We start from the raw sequence: 23,586 nt of genomic DNA, 5'->3' as shown, positions 1-23,586 counted from the left end.
ATCGCATTCACTCACTAATTTAATCACACGAGCACTACATGAGTTGTGGAGTGTGGGTAAGTAACCATGTTGTTCATTGAAATATTGACAAACATTACAAGACATAATAAAAGTGATGAGCACAGATCAATTACTCAGTTAATGTATCTTAATTATCTCACTTGTGATGCAAGTATACAAAATACAAACATGAGGAAACAATTTACACATCCAAAAACACATTTATAAACACTATTCTTCTCGATAATTGAGGCTGATACAACCTCAAGTAAAAACATAACCGGCCACAAACACTACCAGGTAACGGTATACAAACAATACATACAGCTTATGCATCGGCCATAGATAAAGAGCCACCAAGCGAAAAGGCCAGATTTCTGGCAAAGGGACACCATAACATCGAGATCCCTGTTCCCATAGTTAAAATATAGTACTCGCTGTTTCCCTGTCGAGCGTCAAAGGAAGGACCGGCCTAGGATAATGCTTAGTCTCTGAATACATGTATATATAATTTTGATAGTAACAAACAAGCCCATTTAAATTGAAAAGGAGCCCCAGGGTGACCAGAGATTCAGACCTGGGGAAATCTAGACTTGCTTTATTTTGGGCTTTAATTAGCACTGAAGATAGGGCTTGGCAGTAGGGAAAATAATGTGGTTCAGGGACTGTAAGACAGACTAGGACCAGCCTTTCGCGGTCAGTGAAATATTTTGAGTTGAGTATCCATGTTAACACAAGCGCATGACATATTAGTGAGTCATAGCAATATAACCCGGCATACGTCCGACCCACGACAAGCAGTCCCGCATGCACCTTGCTGAAAAACGCCACCTTCACACCATTTCGCCTCACCTGCATCAATATAAACTGGGCTAGATTTTGTAACTATTTAACTTCATTAAGATTGATACAGATACTTGTCTTGAAATTTCATTATGATATTTTTGTAAGGAACAGAAAATACCTTCATGAAAGTCAGTTGAATCCTAAATAAATCATTGAAAATGAGCAAATACTGTCTTGATATATACACAATAACAACAAAGTATCAAATACCAAATGATAGAGCAGCATATTGTATGAATATCAAATAATGTATATGACGTCGAAATCCGGTGCTGTTTGGGGAATATTTGAGGAGAGTCACTGCAAATGCAGGCAAACAATATAACTGTCCATGCATAGTGTGAACTCTAAAGGCACATGCACTATAACAACTAAGACTTTCGAAAGATTCTTAGAAAAGTTCAGGTGTATTTTTTCAGGTTCCTCTTTCGAAATACTTGCAACAGACTTTTAATACGTTCATCTGTTTTTTTGTAAACCAAGTGCAATCTGGTTCGCTCCCTTTCCTTATTTATCACAACCTTCAAGGGAAGATTCGTCCACCTGGGTCAGTGGCAGGTCCTGATCATTGCTGGTTAGCATGTTCCCACTTCTAGACAATCGCACCATATCGGAGTATGTAAATCTTCGCTTTGAGAACCTCTTCCTTCGCGAGGTTGATCGGCTGATGCTGCTCCAACGCCTCCCGCATTCTACCTCGCTGACGCAACCGTCCGTCTCTGTCTCTTCCCCTGGGTCCTTCTCTTCAACTATGATGGAGTTCATATGGCGATGGCGACGACCTGAGGATCTGACATTAAGTCACAATATTAATGACGTATTCAGGAGGTAAATACGCAATTCGTCAGTTCTTCACAGGAACGCACACACTACACGCCTCTACCAACTTACATGCGAATCCGCGAAGATCCGGGTGTGAATTATTGGTCTCCAGCAACCCATGCTTGCCGTAAGAGGCGACTAACAATATGCGGTGGTCAGACTCGCTGACTTGGCTAACATATGTCAGCGTAACCGAGTTGCGTAGATCGATGCCCATGATGTGAACCACTGGCCTGTCTGGTCCGGACCGCCGTCATTTAGCTGGGAGTACGTTTTAAAAATATACATGGTCATGATCTGGGATAGACTGCAATATCAGTTGTTATGCAGAATTATAATTACGTCTTATCAAACACGGGTGGTGGGGTAGTTTAGTGGTTAAAGCGTTCGCAAGACCCGGGTTCGATTCCCCACATGGGTACAATGTGTGAAACCCATTTCTTCTCTCCCGACGTGATATTGCTGGAAACGGCGAAAAACCAAACTCACTCACTCACTCTTATCAAATACATACTTTTTTATGGACCCATCTGTATATTTGCAACAGCAGACGTTGGACGTCTCTCCCCTCTGTAATCCACTTTTCTTTCTGACTCTGCCAGGAATAGTGCTCGAGAAGACTTCTGTTTCGCTGTACGATGCCTGCATGATGCTTGAACGTTGGCTGTTAATCTTCTCATCACTTGACCCGCCTTTTGAACTCGTGTCGGTTGGGTAAGCATCGGGCTTTTCTGTCTTGTTGCGCAAGTCACAGGAGAAACGTCTTTCCTGTATTCCACAGGTACTCTCTGACCAGCTTCCACCAATACTGGAAATGGAAGGCAGGCGTTCGGATTCCACTGCGCTCGTGTCGACGTCGGATACCGCCATAGGTTGTATTCTGAACAGAACATTTAACGAGTTGAAAGGCACATTGAACTATGGAATACTGTATGGGACATTCTCGCGATCTCGCGATCTCGCCCTTTGGAAACTGCGAGAATGCGAGATCGCGAGATTTGGCCAAAATCTCGCATTCTCGTGCTTTTGATACATAGCACTTTTTATCTTGTTTGCGTTTCATTTTCTCGCGTTTTAGACCCTGTCGTTGCGCATGCGTAATATGGCCTAGTGGATAAAGCGTTCGTTAGTCACACCGAAGACCCGGGTTCGATTCCCCACATGGATACAATGTGTGAAACCTTTTTCTGGTGTCTTCCGTCATGATATTGCTGGAATCTTGCTCACTCTTATTCAGGAGTGTTTTGCTGATAAAAAGGTGCGTGAGCAACTGCAGTCATTTAATCTGCGTTCTGACCACACGTGTTTGTATCTTAAATGTCTAAAGAGGAAGTGTCAAACAGGAAAGGGTAACTATATATTAGGATACTTGTGCCTGTACTCGAAATTGCTTCTGCTATAGTTGCTCAAGCGTCGATCTCGTTTCCTGCGTGACATCCGGGTTTGCAAGCATCTCTCACTACCGGGTGGGTTCACCATCAGACTGGAATCCGAAGTCCCGAAATCCAAAGACGACCGACTGCAGCGTCGTCTGCTCATGCGTGACATTCGTCCGAAACGACTCACACTCACACACCTCGACATGCGCTGCTGCAATGACGTGTCGGATTCCGTTTCCTCATCTACTTCTTGAAATGCAGATGCTTCGATGCGGTTCCTCATAAATGATTTTTTTTCCTGTGTGAGATATGGTCAGAAGTTAACAAATAGTGTTTAATTTATGTAAAGGCTTGCTTGTGTTTGTTACTATCGGTCATTATTACTGGAATTGCCACCACAAATTAATCATCAATGCACCGAGAATCAACCAGTAATTGGTTGACTTCGTCTTTTCCTTACAGAAAATATGGTTATTTCGTTGGAAATTATTTTTTCTGACAAGTAAAAGATGTGGTTCCCTTCTTAAACTGGCCTTCTTTTGTGGTACTGCCAATAGTAACAGATAAACGTCTGCCCATTGCTTCTTATGACAAGGGGCGGTGGGGTGGCCTAGTGGTTAAAGCGTCCGCAGGTCACGCCGAAGACCCGGGTTCGATTCCCCACATGGGTACAATGAGTGAAGCCTATTTCTGGTGTCCTCCGCCGTGATATTTCTGCAATATTGCTAAAAGCGGCGTAAAACTAAAACTCACTCACACTTATGGCTACTTCCTTTACTCCGCACGATAGCCTCCTGTCTTCGACTTGTATATACCACGATCCTTACTACAACCAGCTACTAATGTTACTGATGATATTTATATTGTTCATACTCGTTATGCATAAACAATGCATCTCATACGAGCTAATATTTGTGTTGCGTGCAATGGTTTCTTAAAAACTGAAATTTCCAAATGGAGGTAGTGAATAAATGAGGCCTCATTTTGTCAGAGAATTCTCATCCAACTGACTTAAGAACCCATGCTTCCTCCGACTGAAAGTCTATTAAGAGTCCACTCGGGGCTCACCGGACAGTGAGCGGTGTCCACACACGCTGACGCAGTGAAAAGATCTGGTATTGTGCTACTAATTTCATTATTATCACGTTTTACAGATTAAGATGAAAAAAGCAGCAGAGAGGGTTCGGGTGATCCTGGCACAGTCAGGCTAGTAAGGCTCATCATCAGCTCAGGGCCCTTTGCCCCTTTACATGCAGCCCAGACAGCGAATGGGACATCTCCCAGGAAACACTGCCTAGTCGAGCCCACCAAGAACTTTCCGGAGAATATGTACACTCCCCAACACTGCAGCCTTCTGCATTACCCAGAGTGTCAGAAGGGCTGTGCTCCCAGTGGAGAACCCGGGCACTCTCCTGATCTGCGCCAAGAGATCAAAAGGTACCCAACCAAGGGCACCGAGAACAATGGGGAGCCTGACGACAGTGTACTTAGGATGCAAGCGAGACATTTATTACTCCTACTACTGCTGCTGCTACTAATGCTACTGCTACTACTGCTGCTGCTGCTACTGCTACTACTGCTGCTGCTGCTACTGTAGACTAACAGTTAGTCCCTGAATACATATAATTGTGATAGTAGCAAATAAACCCATTTAAATTGAAAAGGAGCCCAAGTGAGACCAGAGATTCAGGAACCTGAACCTGAGGAAATCTAGACTTGCTTTATTTAGGGCTTTAGCACTGCAGAGAGGGCTAAGCAGTGGGGAAAATGATATGGTTCAGGGACTGTGAGACAGACTACTGCTACTGCAGTAGTATAGGGAATGGGGAGAAAAAGACGTATAGGTACACCTTGCTTAGAAGCTTCCATACGGGCTAATTCTGCTACCAGCCTAGTAAAAATGAGTGTTTGCCCAAAACCTTCGACAAGACCACTTTCGGCGGCTTCCAATGCAGTGCACTCCCAATTAGAGCTATGTGGGTGCATGGATATAGAAACATGCCAGGAACCAAGCTCTCGCGCGAAGCCTATACCGAGATCCGATCGGATCGTTTGTCCCTTCGGGAAGTGAAGAGGAAGTACCACATATCCCAAGCCCGATAGACGCGACCCCGAGCCACAGACGACGACAACTCCCGACATGGCCGAAGTCTTCGAGGATCTGCTGGAGAAGTGTCCCCACGTATTGCTTTCGGACCGAGAGAAACAATTCCTGGAGCAATCAGGGCACACCTTCTACGAGCGCTACCAGATCCCCCACCAGTTTCTCGAACCCTATTTGCTGTGCTTTCGCCCACTAGTAGAAGCCGGCAAAATAGTCCATTTCGTCTACATCTACCCACCCCACCAATTTCGACCCTCGGCGGGCAAACTCCGTATCATTCTCACCAAAGACTGCTATCCGGGACCTAAGGACAGACACAACCGATGCACCGACTGCCTCGCCGCTCTATCGGAACTGCCTGCTCTCTTTGGACCCGACAACTCTACGTGCAGGTGCGGCGCCATCGACCACTGCGTCACCAGCAAGAAATGCGTTCCCTGGGTAAAGAAAGCGATAGACTACACACCCCAGGAGCGACTCCCACTCGAGGTTCCAGAAGAGATCATGGTCGACAGCTGTTTCATGAATGTAGAGAACCTGTACGACAGTGCCTGCGCTTCCTGGAGCATACGGTACGCACTCCTCATCAGCAAATTGGTGGACCATTGTCCGTGCAAAGAGAAAGAGTCTTGTATCTTCCGGCAGCTATCGGGGGGAAGCAGAGGTACCACAGGGACGGGGCAATACTTGGCATACCCCATTGCTCAACTATGGTGGGTCCAAGGATATGGAAGTGGCACCCCCTCCATGCAGCGAACACCGAAAAGCCGCGGACGTCCCAGAAGGAGTCTACACGTGCAAAAAGTTTGCCGTAGCGAGATACCAAGGGAAGAACCGGCTGTTGCTGCTACTTGATTCACCGACTGGGGAAACAATTCCAGTCTACGGCTACAAGATACGAGAAACAATTCGGGACGCCGGTGGAATAGAACGCCTACGGTTGGTGCGGGAACCGTTTCTGTGCAGGCTCGGTAAGATCTGCCGCTCACCCATATCGAAAGAGAAAGACGATAGAGAAGTCGAGTTGCTGCTTCCAGACCTTGGGCGAGAATAGGTTCTATGGGTCCTTCCAGACACCACAGGGCTAGGGAGAGTACTACTCCTACTCCAACATGGGCCGGGGTGCTGTGGCCTAAGCACCGCAGGGCTAGGTTCGTATAGGCTGCATTCCACACATCTCTACTCCATATGGAAGGGATCCCCACGTTTGGTCTTGGGTGTTTCTACCTTCTCATTGGCTGGGGTGTGCAAGGGGTGCACGAAGGGGGAAACTGGTTTGCTGTGCTTCCAGGTCTTGCGGACGACCTTCCAGAGAAACAAGGCAGCTATTGAAAGGTAGGTCAACCTTTGAACCGATTCTGCCATCTGCCGCACCTTCTCAATACCCAGACGGGTCTCTTCTTGTTCCTCCTCGACGCTTTCTATTTCCTCCAGGAGTTCGTCATCGTCGTCATCCTTGTCTAGCCTAGACAAGATGTCCACCAACAAATTCGTGGTTTGCTCCGCACGAGCCGACAACATCGTCGCGTTTTGTTCCACACGAGCCTCGAGCCTCCCCATGCGGTCATAGAACTCCTGGACGGTGGGCGCAGTTGACGGTTCTGCAGTCGGCAATACGCTGCTGGTAGACGTCTCGCTAGCGGGCAATACGCTGCCGGCAGACGTTTGCTAGCGGGTGAAGGTTCTTCAGCAGGCAATACAGTCGTGTTGGGCGTCGGAGGTTCTACAGCAGGCTCTCACCATAGCTCGTACAGCCTTGTGGACCCAATACCGAAGCGCTTTTTGACTTCGATGGCGCCGCACTTGCACGTAGAGTTGTCGGGTCCAAAGAGAGCAGGCAGTTCCGATAGAGCGGCGAGGCAGTCGGTGCATCGGTTGTGTCTGTCCTTAGGTCCCGGATAGCAGTCGTTGGCGAGAATGATACGGAGTTTGCCCGCCGAGGGTCGAAATTGGTGGGGTGGGTAGATGTAGACGAAATGGACTATTTGCCGGCTTCTACTAGTGGGCAAAAGCACAGCAAATAGAGTTCGAGAAACTGGTGGGGGATCTGGTAGCGCTCGTATTATCAGCTAATATTCATAAACACGTATTCTTAAAGGCTTAACAGTTGCTGCTAGTAACACATAATTATAGTGACCACATCGTGTACAACACTGTCACCCCGTGAAGATCTGGGTTAGAATTGATCTTCAGCAACCCATGCTTGTCGTAAGAGGCAATTAACGTCAACTGACTTGGTTGACACATGTCATCGTATCCCAATTGCGTAGAACGGTGCTCATGATGTTGATCACTGGATTTTCTGGTCCAGACTCAATTATTTACAGACGGCCGCTATATAGCTGGAATATTGCTGAGTGTGGCATTAAACAATCCAACCAGAACATCACAGTCAGGCATACATACGCGGTTTCAGAGTGTGTAGCATCGCAGCTGGTGTGTCCTTCCTTCTCTACACAACCAAAACAAGATCCTAGTCGTCAGTCACACAGAACACAACACATGAATAAATTATATGCCTGTCTGTCATGAACACAGGTACTCATGTGTGGATGTTGAGCTCAGTATAAGATACCTCGGATAGGTTGGCGGAGATAAAGGACAGTATTTAATGGTGGGCTGGTGGAGATGTAGAGGAGAGTGTATGTTGCTACAGGTAGACTGGTGGCGATGTAGAGGAGAGTGTATGGTGCTACGGGTAGACTGGTGGCGATGTAGAGGACAGTGTATGTTGCTACGGGTAGACTGGTGGCGATGTAGAGGACAGTGTATGTTGCTACGGGTAGACTGGTGTCGATGTAGAGGACAGTGTATGTTGCTACGGGTAGACTGGTTGCGATGTAGAGGACAGTGTATGTTGCTACGGGTAGGCTGGTGGCGATGTAGAGGAGAGTGTATGTTGGTACGGGTAGACTGGTGGCGATGTGGAGGACAGTGTATGTTGCTACGGGTAGACTGGTGGCGATGTAGAGGAGAGTGTATGTTGCTACGGGTAGGCTGGTGGCGATGTAGAGGACAGTGTATGTTGCTACGGGTAGGCTGGTGGCGATGTAGAGGACAGTGTATGTTGCTACGGGTAGACTGGTGGCGATGTAGAGGAGAGTGTATGTTGCTACGGGTAGGCTGGTGGCGATGTAGAGGACAGTGTATGTTGCTACGGGTAGACTGGTGGCGATGTAGAGGAGAGTGTATGTTGCTATGGGTAGGCTGGTGGCGATGTAGAGGACAGTGTATGTTGCTACGGGTAGGCTGGTGGGGATGTAGAGGACAGTGTATGTTGCTATGGGTAGGCTGGTGGCGATGTAGAGGAGAGTGTATGTTGCTATGGGTAGGCTGGTTGCGATGTAGAGGAGAGTGTATGTTGCTACGGGTAGGCTGGTGGGGATGTAGAGGACAGTGTATGTTGCTACGGGTGGGCTGGTGGCGATGTAGAGGAGAGTGTATGTTGCTACGGGTAGGCTGGTGGGGATGTAGAGGACAGTGTATGTTGCTACGGGTAGGCTGGTGGCGATGTAGAGGACAGTGTATGTTGCTACGGGTGGGCTGGTGGGGATGTAGAGGACAGTGTATGTTGCTACGGGTAGGCTGGTGGCGTTGTAGAGGACAGTGTATGTTGCCACGGGTAGGCTGGTGGAGATGTGGAGGACAATGTATGTTGCTACGGGTGGACTGGTGGAGGAGAGCGTATGTTGCAACGGGTGGGCTGGTGGAGGACAGTGCATGTTGCTACGGGTAGGCTGGTTGGGATGTGGAGGACAGTGTATGTTGCCACGGGTAGGCTGGTGGAGATGTGGAGGACAATGTATGTTGCTACGGGTGGACTGGTGGAGGAGAGCGTATGTTGCAACGGGTGGGCTGGTGGAGGACAGTGCATGTTGCTACGGGTAAGCTGGTGGAGATGTGGAGGACAGTGTATGTTGCTACGGGTAGGCTGGTGGAGGAGAGCGTATGTTGCTACGGGTAGGCTGGTGGAAGACAGTGTAAGTTGCTACGGGTAGGCTGGTGGCGATGTAGAGGACAGTGTATGTTGCTACGAGTAGGCTGGTGGCGATGTAGAGGACAGTGTATGTTGCCACGGGTAGGCAGGTGGAGGACAGTGTATGTTGCTACGGGTAGACTGGTGGCGATGTAGAGAACAGTTTATGCTGCTACGGGTAGGCTGGTGGCGATGTAGAGGACAGTGGATGTTGCTACGGGTAGACTGGTGGCGATGTAGAGGACAGTGGATGTTGCTACAGGTAGGCTGGTGGCGATGTAGAGGACAGTGGATGTTGCTACAGGTAGGCAGGTGGAGGACAGTGTATGTTGCTACGGGTAGGCTGGTGGCAAAATAGAGGACAGTGTATGTTGCTACGGGTATGCTGGTGGAGAAGAGCGTATGTTCCTACGGGTAGGCAGGAGGAGGACAGTGTATGTTACCATGTGTATGCAGGTGGAGGACAGTGTATGTTGCTACGGGTAGGCAGGTGGGGATGTAGAGAACAGTGTATGTTGCTAAGGGTAGGCTGGTGGGGATGTACAGGACAGCGTATGTTGCTACGGGTAGGCTGGTGGGGATGTAGAGGACAGTGTATGTTTCTACGGGTAGGCAGGTGGAGGACAGTGTATGTTGCTACGGGTAGGCAGGTGAGGACAGTGTATGTTGCTACGGGTAGGCAGGTGAGGACAGTGTATGTTGCTACGGGTAGGCTGATTGGGATGTAGAGGGCATGCCTGTTTCACATCTTGCTCTTCCTATACTCTTCACTATTGTAAATGTATGTGACTAAATTATGCAGTTACATAATTTTCACTCCATCGACATTTTATTTGAAAATGTGGGACAAAAAGAGACCTTCTTAGACTTTCCAACTAAGAGCTGTGTAGCCTCTGGTCTTATTTTGGGGGCATAATTCATTTTCTATACTGTCTTCATGCATTGGCAGTTTTGGAAATGTAACCGTTACAAAGAAAACTAAAGGACCTTACCGTTGTAGGATAAACAACTTTCGTATCATGACGTTCCTCCTCTTTAGAAACAACTGCTGAAAGAACATACAAACTTGGACAGTGTTCCTATTGGTTGTGGGTCAGTAGGTAATATTTCATCAACATGTAGAAAAGTGGGTATGAAATACGTGAAAAATGTACAGAAGAATCTCCCTGACTCTATTGGGATTTTCGTCACACAACCAGCGGATCACATTGAAGTGCCCCTGCAGATTTCAACAAAACCAGTCAAAGCCTAGTGGTTAAAGCGTTCGCCCGTTACTCTTAGTGAGTGAGTGAGTTTAGTTTTATGCCACACTCAGCAATATTCCAGCTGTATGGTGGCGGTTTGTAAATAATCGAGTCTGGACAAGCATGGGTTACTGAACATAAATATTCTAACCCGGACCTTCACGGGCACCGTTTCTCTTAAGGCCCGGGTTCGATTTCCAATATGATATGTGTAGATCATTCCTGTAGCACGCCACCCGTGAAGGTCCGGGTTAGAATGAGCCTTCAGTAACCCATGCTTGTCGTAAGAGGCGACTAACGGGATCGGGTGGTCAGACTCGCTTGCTTGGTTGACACATGTCATCGGTTCCCAATTGCGTAGATTGATGCTCATGCTGTTGATCAATGGATTGTCTGGTCCAGACCCGAATATTTACAGACCACCACCATATAGCTGGAATATTGCTGAGTTCGGTGTAAAACTAAACTCACTCACGCTCACCTGGTGCACGCCAATATACAGGCACAATTCAGAAAGTGTACATATCAACAACTTTCGACACATCGGTATATGGCTTCAGTGTAAGATCTCACACAGTGCGTGACATGGATATGTAATCATAACAATGTGTGTATTTGTATAGCGCTACATCTAGGTACCGTATTTCCTCTAATAAGCGCTGCCGGCGCTTATTTTCTACAACGGACCTCCAGACCCGGCGCTTATTAAAATACCCTGTATTTTTAAAAGCGGGGATGAGTACATGCGATGTTATGATTTAAGGGACCATTCCTTAATACATTTATTTCTAGACCAAGGGAGAATACATTTGCGAAAAAATGCAAAGGTCTATACCCGGCGCTTAGTAGAGGCCCGGCGTTTAATAGAGGAAATACGGTACTTATACCCGCTCATGGCGCTACAATAAGGAGAAGATACTGCAATGTGTATCACTGTACATCAACAGCGAATGTTATCGCTCGTACAATTTATCACTGGGTTGCCTAGCCTAGCCTTGAATCATTCATTTTATATTCCTCATAAAGCAGGATCATTCCAGTATGACGTAAACCTACTTTTTCCAATTCCGTACTTACTTTTGATAATAGTTGCGTTGGGTCGTGAAGTGGAGGGCGTGTGTTTGCTCATTTTAACGTTGTTGTTGGTGTCGTAATCAGTGTTGATGCTCTGGTTGCGATTTCCAACTTGTTCTGTGCACCAATGGTAAAGACAAAAAAATGAACGGCGACATGTATCCCCAACCTAATTTCAGAATTCTGAAACAAATTCCGGGCCCTTCACCCTCAGTCAAGTTACTTGCTGATTGGGTATTTTCATCCTCTAGATCTCCATTGCTCGCATTTCTATAACCCTATACAAACCCCTGCATCTCCAGATTACCCGCCCTTGATATTCATTTGCCATATTGATTGGCTACGCTACTAGGCCTAACGTACCAATCCGAATGCCAGTTACAAACCAGCCCCGATGTTGGGTTGGTTATATCAACAATATGATGGCAAGTCCACTTTATTCATAATCGAACTTGTGACAAATTTAGTTCTGAAAAAATACTCACTGCAGAAATAAATGTTTTAGATAGAAAGGATGTTTCCCTGTCCATTTAAATTGGCGGTGGCTTTGGTTTCTGGGTAAAATACCTCCTCTGCGCATTCACTTTCTTTTATGTCGACATTTCATTGGTCTGTAAATTGTTGATGAAAACAAAGAACGAGTACTTTGCGATCGCCAAAACCAAGAGATTGGTGGATGGTATGGATACAGGAATTAGTCTTGGTTTTCTCAAATGCGAGCCCTAGAGACATGTGTGCACCCTCCCTTTTTCAAAACCCTGGATCCCCCATTGACCGTTGTGTTGCACCTGGAGCCAAGATTCTGCACTTCTGTACTCCCCAGGCCTCTAAACAGACATCGCTCGGGACCGGTGAAAAATGTCGGTTTAGAGGGAGTCCACTGTATTTGTTAACACCATAGTTTAAGCAAGGTTGACCTTCATCGGGGTCTCCTCAGAATTAATGCAAACATGCCTTGATATCACTGAAATACTGTTAAAGGCATCCTTGGACTCTACAGTCTACAGGCAACGTGAGATTTACCTTTGTTTCCCTTGCATATCCTTTCCTCCTCCTGTAGTTGTTCCTGTAACAAGGACCAGATGAACCGTATACACCCGTTTCTTTTTAACGTCAGTATTTCAATACTGCTGCCTAGGATCGTCCCAGAAGACATTTTAGCGTCTCTGTGCACTTCTGCATCAGGGTTTGTCTACTACTGATAAACTATTGTTATTGCGTATACCAGTCTCTTCCTGAATCACTTACCTGAAAATGTTTTTGTTTTTAGTTATTGAAAGAAAAATATCGAAAAAAAACACCAGTGGTGTATATATGGGGCCGCCATCTTGGTTTCTCGGACAGGTTTTTGCTTTTGATCTGGAATCATTATCAAAAATTCTCTTTCGGTTAAATATAGCATACATATTTTGAGGTAAATGGTGACGGAGGCGATTGGTATAAATTGTAAAGTAGTTTGTGCCAATATAAGATGCTAAAACAACGCAAGTCGGTCGCCCCGACTTGTGACAATTGGCAAGCTCTTATTAGTCAAGAAATAGCTGGGGGAACACGATTAGCGTCAGGATCATCGTATTTACACTATTGCTGTTGTATTTGCAAGTAGGCGTCAACTGACGGAGAGCTCGAGTGTCATCATTCAGCCAGACCCTGTGCGACACTGAAGACAGTTTCAACCGAGTGTTAAACATTTGAAGACAGTTTCCCAGTGGCATATCAACCAAGTGATAAACATGTGAAGACAACTTCCCGTTGGCCTATCAACCGAGTGATAAACATTCGTCTGTTTATACAATAATTGTATTAAAAAAAACAACAACAAAACATGAAACAAAACAAATGGAAAAACAACAACCCCAAGCCGCGTATTGCCAAACATAATGACTCAGTTAAGGGGCACATTCCACTTTCCCGATGCCTACATGATACTTCGGAAGGGATTGGACTGATATTGCTTGAGGTTACTCTGTACCGTCTTGGGGCAGAGCCCTCCGGTTGTGCTATTACATAATATCCGGTTTTGAAGGCAGTTTCATTTTTGCTCAACAGATATTAGGTATACACTTTGATATACTTTGCAAAGAAAGAGATATTGCTATATTAAACACAGCTTTTAGACACCTTTTCACACACATCCCATATTCTTGAATCCATCTAGGATTGAGTTAGTGAGTGAGTTCAGTTTTACGCCGCATTTAACAATATTCCAGTTATATTGCGGCGGTCTGTAAATAATCGAGTCTGGATCAGACAATCCATTGATCAACAGCATGAGCATCTATCTACGCAAATGGGATACGATGACATGTGTCAATCAAGTCAGCGAGCCTGACCACCCGATCCCGTTAGTCGCCTCTTACGACAAGCACATGCAGGTTACTGAAGATCAATTCTAACCCGGATCTTCACGGGTCGAATCCATCTAGGAGGGTGTGAAAACATATTTGTGGTGGGTCATGAAAAATGGACATTATATGATATGATATAAACTGCTCTTGTATTATATCTTGTCAGTGAGGGTGGAAAAAAGCCAATGGCACAGACATCCTAAATACGACAGTATTATGGGAGGGCAATTATTATCAATACATTAGTGAGTGCACTAAAGGAATCTGGACCTCACATTCCCCCGGCCCCTTGTAGTGAATGACCAGTTCTTAAGCCGTATTTTGCATCTGTGATGTGAAGGTTAGAGTATATGAATCATGGAATAAATATTTCAGGACATAACACTTGATATATCATCGTAAAAGGGAACACTTGATATATCATCGTAAAAGGGAAAAGATATACCGTCCATGCACCAGCGTGAACGTTACCGGTGAATGTGAAGGCTGTACTGGTTAACTGTCTCTAGTCTAAGTGTAATGGTAACACGTACGACCTGCGCTGTCAGTTTAAGGTTGGATCGTCCGGATCAGCGCACCTAGCGGATTAGTGAAGGGAAGATAATTGTGTACCTGTAATAGCTGCAGGACGTCAGCCATAACGATTGGGTCCACCACATTCTGGACGTTATCCTGGATAGTTGCACTGTAATCCATCTGCGAAGAAAGCGAATAGTACATGAGACGTCGACGCTACTACTGCCGTTGTTATTCAATATATCAACAATAACGCTGTTATAATCACCACGCATATAATCTGTCTTTACAAGTCAAAACATTGATTAAACAACAGTCTCGTTTCCTGTTGACTGGGTTCCGTCATAATGCGCAACTTAGTACAATAACCAGTCCAGAAATTTGAGACCAATTCATTTAACTAGATACATAAATATTAATCAGTATTATTTCATACATCTAAGCAGTTGTATATTGCAACACTACACTCCTTATAATCCTTGCAAACATGTCGTGCAGCGTGCTCTGTCGTACAGCGTGCACTGAAGAACAGAAACCTGGAAATCGTGGAAATCTCAAAACGAGGCTCTGCCGCTAGAAAAGTTTGTACGGACTTGATATTATGTCAATCATTTTGTGCGTTTCAGAACTACACTAAATAGGCGCAAAATACACATAACAGGTGTAAGCAGTGAGTCAGATGCATTGTGAATCATTTTACGACCTCATCAAACTGGGGCAGTCTGTGACGTCTTAGTTAAGGTCATGCTGCCTACACCTCGCCACAAAATATAGAAATACGATGTTATTTAAGTTTGAAATTAAAATACATTTGTAAATACCATTTTCTTATGAAACAAGGAATTGGAATTCAGTGTAACCATAGTCGTTTGTGATGTCTATTTTCACTTTCACACGAGAAAATTCGGATCGGCTGAAAAGTAGGTCATTGTCTGAATAGGTTAATGAGACTCATGTTTCGGTTTGCAACTAATGGGATCGGGTGGCTGGACTAAGAGACTTGGCTGAAGCATGTCATCAGATGCCATTGCTGAAATCGATGCTCATGATGTCAATCACTGACTTGTCTAGACCAGATATACTGCGTGCTAGTGCTAGCTGGTACTGCTTCTATTACTGTTACTACTACAACTACTAGTATTACTAATAATACTGCTACTACAAGTACTAGTATTACTGCTGCTGCTGCTGCTACTACTACTACTACTACCATACTACTACTACTACTACTACTACTACTACTAGTATTACTGCTACTACTGGTGATCACTCACCTTCTTTCCATCTACTGTCCCACTAAGGGTGATGTCTGATTGGGAGTGGACATGATCGCTCCAGAACAGCGTGAATGACCGTTGTCCCAGGACAAATGACTGACGGCAACTCCTTTGGCACTGTAAACACACGTAACTGTACCAGGCATCGACGGATGTAGTTGAATACTTTAATGACTGTGGTGGCATGTGGTCCTGTGCATAGCGCTCAGGTCGCAATCAGGTGAAGTTAAGCAACGATGGGCGCGGAGAGTCTTTGGATGGGTAACCGTGTTTGGCAGCTTGACTCCTGAGAGTTTCTAGATCTTCACAATGAAGCACATGAGGCATGAGGTCTCACCTTAGACAAGTGAGTTTTGTTCACAATTGCCTCAGTTCACCCAGCAGATAATGGGTACCCGGTGGGAAAAGCCATGTAACCACTATGCTTCTAGCGCCTCACAGGCAGCTTGGGTTATCCAATAATCAGATTGTTTGGGCGCTTCGAGCATGCATTGTGCATGGAGAAATGCGCATGATAAATGGACTATTGTTACTATTATTATTATCACTGAATGAATAAACCCCGCTTGTAACAGTATTTCAGTTATATGTCTGTTTTCTCGAATGTTCGATGGGGCGGTAGGGTAGCCTAATGGTTAAAGCGTCCGCACCTCAGGCTGAAGACCCGGGTTGATTCCCCACATGGGTACAATGTGTGAAGCCCATTTCTGATGTCCCCCGCCGTAATATTGCTGGAATATTGCTAAATGCGGCGTAAAAGCATACTCACTCCCCCGTACACATGTAATCAAAGATATTGTTTAAAATGAAAGATGTAAACTACTGCTGTTTGCTCTTCATGAAGAAACCATACCTTGATTCACGACAGTCAACGCTCCCCAGTTGATGGTTGGATTGGACAAAATGTTTGTCTTGAACTTGTCGGTGGATATGACAGTAATGTTGACAGCCACTAATGGTCTGTAAAGTTCCGAGTACAAACACACGTCCTTGGTAATCTTGGACAGATTTAACAGACAGGCGTCCACGTGTATATTCACCGTTTCTGCGGGACAAGGATTAACTGGAATTTTCTTAGTTATCTGCTCCGATTTACGTACTCCCTGAATAGAAAATGGTTCTGTTATAATTACATTTTAAGCAAATATTTCGTCTCATTTCAAAACGCATGCTTATCAAATGAAACGATTTTTTTAGTCATGGGACAACGGTTTTGTTGTTGTTTCCAACCATCTGTTCTGTGTTCTATGACGCAGACTATGTACCTTTATTTCATATGGAACTAATGACTAAAACAGAGGAATTAATTATTGGAATGAATACATCGTTGATGTGTGCATTTACAATAAGTTGTATTGCGTCACAATAGAACAGGAGTAGGAGACTGGGGATGGAGTCGACGTGACGTCAGTATCCCAAGCTGCCCAACTGCGCAGCTATTTCTTGATAGTGTGTATCGTTGGGGGTCTTCTCTTTCACCCAGCAGCTTAGTGGGATTAACAGTTAGGATTGATTGTTGTGCAAATACTGTTCATCCCTGTAAGATATGGTGCGGTCAGCTGAAGGATTTAGTGCCCATACCTACAGACTCGAGATATGACAACAATAAGCATTCAACGATTTTGATTAGTTATAACATCACTCTAAGTGAACTATGTTAACTCGACACACGTATATGATGTGCATTTGTGGTCCACCTTGGCAAACATCCAGGTTGACATAGATTTACTTGATATTTAGGTAGTAGATTTGGTATCAAGACAAGGAGAGCAACTTCTGTCCACTGGAAGTGTGCTCAGAAGGACGGTTGTGCTACAGTCAACACCAAAGAGTCATCTGATCTTCAGCTCTGAGCTGTTGCCGAAGCTCCAGAACAAAAGCTGCTGGGTAAACGAGAATGACCCTATCGTTGAGGGTGGCAATGAGACCTGAGCACGACAAGCCTAAAATACACCTTGAAATTATCGTCTCATTACTCATATTGCACACTGTAATAGATTCAAGTCTGCTTCTGGCTTCTGCTATTAAAACAAGGTAAGGCATCCTGTGAAAGGTGTGAACCTTACAGTTTATTATAGCCGACAAAGATTGGGATGGGTTAGGCGAAACTAGGGATAGACTGGGTACCAATGGTAATTTTATGGATGTCACCTTTTGTATTACGAGGAACCCCAAGTTTCAGCGTATATCATTACTCCTTCCTCGTGTGAATGTATGCTATGAGGCATAAAATAATGGTTTGACTTTTCATTTTATGTGTTGGATCAGTTCATTACCAATTATTCATCGACGTTAAGATTACTGGAGCAGTCAACCATAACTTGTGTTGTTTTAAACGTATGAGTAATGAGAGGACAGCGATCGGAGTACTCCCAGCGATCAGTGTTAGTTAATTCTCACTCCTTGGTGTATCTACAGAACTGAACTTGATTTATTCTCCGACCACGTTCTGCAGCATTAGAGGTACAAGCTTACATCATAATGTACAACTTTAATGCATGTATGAAACATAAAGTGGTTATATATACATATCGCTTGGTTGCAAGAATAAACTGTCTGTACATTTATTTACCCAGTTAAATGAACAATGTTACACTCATGCGTTGTTGGTTACCTTTTGTTGGGGCGTTGCCTAAAATGAGACGATATCATTTTGCAAAATGTTGCTAATTTCCTAATTGTGCCTAGTTTGTTAGAGTGTAAAAGCTAGTTCATTTTGTGCATATTCGGGTCTCTACAGAAATAGTTGTTGATATATTTTATTTGCCAAGGTAGGGCAAATAAACAAAAAGTTAAATTCATCTCCAATGTCGTTTGCATTACCGAGAGTACATGATCTTTCATTGTGGGTACATCAGCATGGAAGCTTCCAGTTTCGTGTATGAGAGGTGTTCACTTACAGGTCTTTGCGATTTAATCGAGACTATGGTGCCGCAGGATGGCATTGTCCTTGGGGTCGGAGTCCGGACTTGAAGAGGTACCACCTGGTGCGGACCTGCACACAATTGCAAAAGAAAATATAAATCCCAATTAAACATAATTTGAAATGGCATTTCGCAAAGGTTCTTGCTGTGACTATTTATTCGATTACGAAGGGTGTTGTTTATGTACATGGTTACCAAGGGTTATGTTTATGAACGTGCACATGATTACGAAGGTAGCTGTTCATGTGTATGATTACGAAGGGTGTTGTTTATGTACATGATAACAAAGGGAACTGTTTATGCACATGGTTACGAAGGGTGTTGTTTATGTACATGATGACGAGTGAGTGAGTTTAGTTTTACGCCGCACTCTGCAATATTCCAGCTATATGGCGGCGGTCTGTAAATAATTTAGTCTGGACCAGACAATCCAGTGATCAACAGCATGAGCATCGATCTGCGCAACTGACAACCGATGACATGTGGGGGATGTTTATGTACATGATTACGAAGGGGGATGTTTATGTACATGATTACGAAGTCAATTCAATATGTACATGATTACGGAGGGAGCTGTTCATGCACATAATTACGGTATATTCATGTATCATGACATAATCACCTAGTTTACTCAGATGTATCATGCTTGTCGAAAACAGGCCATAGTCTATTTCTTTATATTTTATAAGTTAAATATAAGGCAACGGTAACTGACCATGTTCTTTATAATCATTTGGAAATCCATGTTTCAAACATCGCTCTTTTTCTTTAAGTGTGTTTTGAAAGGACTGGAAATGTTTTCGAAATGGTTATGTAGATGAACATAAATTCAACTGGTTATTGCTTTATCATTTTACAAGTATTAATGATTCTTACTTTCATTCCCTTTAAGATGCTTAAATCTATTCGAAATCTAGATCTCAATAGTACACTTTTTCTTTTTATGTATTTTCATTTGAAACGCTTCAGATTACCTCAAGTCTGGATACTTATTGGTACGTATGATTATTGGCCAAAATGATCCTGGGCCAGGATTTTGGAAGCTCTCTTAGCGCTAAGATAGTTGTAAGTTAATGTTAATGGATGGCATTTATGACTATCGTAGCGCTAAGAGAGCTTCCAAAATCCTGGCCCTGGTTATTAATATCCCACAACAAATACGTTCACATGACCAGATACTTTGCCTTTGTGTACGTACTATATGACGTATGAGTTTCTTATGGCAGTACCCTTCATCAATAATTGTTGAAATTAACGAGTTTATCATCCACAGTACCTAGTAGTCAGTCACATGTTGTACATCAGGATCCAAATGTAGAACAGAAGTAAGCACAGAACAAGAATATTTGAAAAAAAGAGAGAATAAATTATCAGAGTTAATCTACAAATATACGTGTAAATGTTATGCTCTGTTCTTACCTGTGTGACTGCAGACCAAGCCCATGACGGACACTCTCTGGGGATAAGATCCTGTATTGCGGAGGAAGGTTGTGGGTAGATGCCCTTGTGCTACGCCAGACTATCAAATGTAAACTTGGAAGTTTGAACTTGGAAAATACTTGAAATGTAACTTGGAAGTATAGATGAAACAATATTAAGAATTTTGGATTCAATATCATCCACATAGATGTAACCTTTTGTCACAAAAGAACGCATGGCTGAAGAGCGTTAGTCAGCTGAATGAAAAAAGAGAGCATATAGCTAATGTTTCACATAAGTACATACGTCGAGATAGATTCCATTAGACGTAACATGACTGAAAGTAGCTGAGCTTCAAACCAGGTTTACCAGTAGATATTTCCTTGGATACAGAAATCTTATCTGAGGCAAAGATCTAGGGAAACATGCTTCATGTCGTCAGGATATTATTGTTCTTTCACTTGATCACCTGTCCGGGCCATCGTTACCGTCAGAACAACGGGGAGAGTTCTCTAGGAGGTGTGACAATTGTTGAGTTTCCATGGCAACACGAACACCAGCTGAGATTTCAGTCAGTTTACATTCATTCGGATGCACATACACACGTATACAAAGCTTTCCCCCTAACAAAACCATAAAAATGATTAGAAAATTGTAAGAATCTTTTTCACTTTAAAATGCATGGCTGTAAGACGAATTTGGTATGAGGAAGATGTTTTTTGGTTATAAACGTCAAACACTTGTAATGTTCTGAGTGTTCTGTTGTTGATTTAAATGTTATTGACGTCTTCTTTACAGAGTGGCGGTGGGATAGGCAAGTATTAGCGTCTAACATTGAACTGAATAGATCCTAGTACCCTTGAACACATTGCTAATTCTGATTTGAACATTACATAGGCGTAGGAACTGGGGGGCAGGGGGGTCAGCTGCCCCCCCAGAAAAAAATATTTTTACAAGCTGGAAATTTTTTTAGGGACCATAATAGAGAATTAAACACAAATTCAAGCCTCTGGTAACGTTGAAAAAATAACATGATCAAAAAAAAAATTTCCGCTAATGATAGAATCCAAAATTTTTAATTCATGTCACTCAAAAGTGAAAGTAGAGGCAGTCAGGCTGTTATTAACAGCCAACATGGATTCGAATCAGCGGTAAGTTGACAACATACATTGACATTACAGTGTAGTCTATACAGTAACATTTAGTTTACAGTAATCGCCATATTTTAAGTATAATAGGTGTTGTTTGATTTATTTATTGAAAATCTAAACAATAACAATTAGACACGATTTCAAACTCATACATTGGCAGTGAGAGAGCTGGTTTTATCCGAAAGCCGAATTCATGTATGAAATAAGAATGGCTGCATTATTATACCCCCGCTACGACGTAGTCGCTGGTATATAGCGCTCAGCCCGTCCGTCCGTGTGTCCGTGCGTCCGTCCGTCCGGAATGGTTTCTCTGAGCATAACTCAAAAACTATACCACTTACAAACTTCAAATTTGGCATGGAACTTACCCTTATGGTGCCATTGTGGGTTTTGGCTTTCAATTGCATGATGCCAAAATTGAAAGTTTTCCTAAAATATTATTTTGGTATTCAATAATGGTATTGAAGGCGATCAGACTATAAGCGGGGGTATGTGAGCTGTGCTCACTTCTGCCTTGTTATTGAATGTAATTATAATATATTTATAGTATAAAACTATTGTTTTTCAGTACCCTATTGTTCTATTTGTCAGCACCCAAAATATGATTATCATAAAGTGACTCCAATTTCTTATTTTTCATATATTTAAGACCAAATATAAAGAGAATAAGTTATTATAAAGACCTTCTTGTGAAGTATTCTAAAGCTGCAGACAAGGGCTGGGACACTCTTTGTGGAGAAATTGCAAAGCAAGTGAACTCGTCTGTCCTTTTCATATATCTCCTCACTCCACCCCCACCCCCACCCCACCCCGTTATCAATTTCGAAAATCTTGCCCCCCAACTTTTAAACTGTTCCTACGCCTATGCATTATCTGCAGTTACCTTCCGGATGCCCTAGTGTGTCGTCCTGTGAAAAGGCATGCTAATCTGGATTTATCTAGGGAATACCGTGAGGTAATTCTTCTCACTGTTAGAGGCGGTGGGGTAGCCTAGTGATTAAAGTGTTCGCTCGTCACGCTGAAGACCCGGGTCCGATTCCCCACATGGGTACAATGTGTGAAGCTCATTTCTGGTGTCCCTCGCCTTGATTTTGCTGGAATATTGCTAAAAGCGGCGTAAAAACATACTCACTCACGCACGCACGCACTCACTCACAGAGCGTAAGATGCGAAATTTGTTTCGACGTGCTTCTGGCTTGAAAATGTGTTCATTGAAGAATTCCCACGTCAGAACAGAGAAACACACTAATGTCATATTACAAAATCCGTTCTTTTAACGACATTGCATAAAAATGAAATTTTAATGAAAAATGTACATCTGTATGTGAACCAATCAAACCGATTCCAGTAGTTTTCTTTCTTTGTACCTTTTGCATTATAATATTTCCCCTGAACTGTCAACCTTCCTCTGGTTCTGTTTTCAATGATTTAATTGCTTGCGAGGTATTGTAAATATTCTCATGAGTTGGAAGAACTTGTCCCCGATCCTTTTCACTTTGTGAATAAAATATGTTTAAACTAAACTAACTGATTTTGTTCTGCGTCTTTAGAACCCGCTAATCGTTATGCAGAGGGCCGCCCATTGGTTGGTCCATAATCCGCAGATCATGGCTGGAGCACTTACTCGTTCTCATCGTCATTCTCCAGATCTGTCTAGAGCGTTCGTCTCACACTATAGATAATATTATGTTAGAATGACTCATGATTTGTGAGTGAGTGTCTCACATTGATCTGTCATACTATTTTAGTATGATTCATGATTTGTGTATTAGGGTCTCACACTGAACTGAATAAATCCTAGTACCCCTTGAACACATTGCTAATTCTGATTTGAACATTATCTGCAGTTACCCCCTAGGTGCCCTAGTTTGACGTCAGGATTTATCTATGGAATACCGTGAGGTAATTACTTCTCACTGTTTGAGGAGGTGGGGGTAGCCTTGTGGTTCAAACGTTCGCTCGTCACGCTGAAGACCCGGGTTCGATTCCCCACAATGTATGGTTTTACGCCGCTTTTAGCAATATTCCAGCAATATTACCAACAGATTACCAAATATACTTTTCCACTGGTCTATAAAGAAAGGGGATTCTTTGCTTACACAGCACAGCATCTCGGGAAAAAAGAGTGAAGTTGTACTCCATTTTAACATCTGTCGACTCTGTTAAGATGACAATGAAAGGTATTTTAATGAAACTAGTGAGGAAATGTGGTTTACAGAAATGTGGAACGACAAGAACAAATTAAATGGAAATAAGCTTCGAACGTACAGATTATTCAAGAAAGATCGACATCCTCAGCTATACCTACAAATCATCAACAGAGCTAAGAGAAGTAACCTGACTAAACTACGCTGCGGTAATCTATAATTACGTATAAAACAGGTCGTTACAGCAAACCCCCCACCCCTCTGTGTGAGAGAATTTGTCCGTTCTGTAATTGTGTGGAAGACGAGATACATTTTCTTTTGAATTGTTATTTTTGCCTGGATCTTAGATATCATTTTAT

At 43.6% G+C, this 23,586-nt stretch overlaps 1 protein-coding gene and 2 long non-coding RNA genes across 3 annotated transcripts; all 3 read right to left on the bottom strand.

Annotated features, from left to right (window-relative positions):
- Positions 1-1,075: 1,075 nt before the first annotated feature.
- Positions 1,076-2,538, bottom strand: LOC124265286. Its single transcript, XM_046700075.1, has 2 exons — positions 2,183-2,538; positions 1,076-1,636 (listed from the first exon to the last, which is right to left on the bottom strand). The coding sequence occupies exons 1-2, from the start codon at positions 2,536-2,538 to the stop codon at positions 1,354-1,356; spliced, it is 639 nt and encodes a 212-aa protein (XP_046556031.1). The 3' UTR covers positions 1,076-1,353.
- A 719-nt stretch (positions 2,539-3,257) lies between these two features.
- LOC124265242 lies at positions 3,258-10,170 on the bottom strand. The gene is made up of 3 exons (XR_006895391.1): positions 10,120-10,170; positions 7,558-7,603; positions 3,258-3,345 (listed from the first exon to the last, which is right to left on the bottom strand). It is a non-coding gene; the product is annotated as an uncharacterized LOC124265242 (long non-coding RNA).
- A 5,060-nt stretch (positions 10,171-15,230) lies between these two features.
- LOC124265299 lies at positions 15,231-23,409 on the bottom strand. The gene is made up of 3 exons (XR_006895402.1): positions 23,310-23,409; positions 22,605-22,607; positions 15,231-15,241 (listed from the first exon to the last, which is right to left on the bottom strand). It is a non-coding gene; the product is annotated as an uncharacterized LOC124265299 (long non-coding RNA).
- Positions 23,410-23,586: the final 177 nt, after the last annotated feature.

Source organism: Haliotis rubra, unplaced genomic scaffold (assembly GCF_003918875.1).
Source record: "Haliotis rubra isolate DU_JTF1 unplaced genomic scaffold, ASM391887v1 Scf97, whole genome shotgun sequence".
Taxonomy (NCBI): Eukaryota; Metazoa; Mollusca; class Gastropoda; order Lepetellida; family Haliotidae; genus Haliotis; species Haliotis rubra.
The sequence above is the reverse complement of the archived record's forward strand: the minus strand, read 5'-3'. Positions and strand labels throughout refer to the sequence as shown.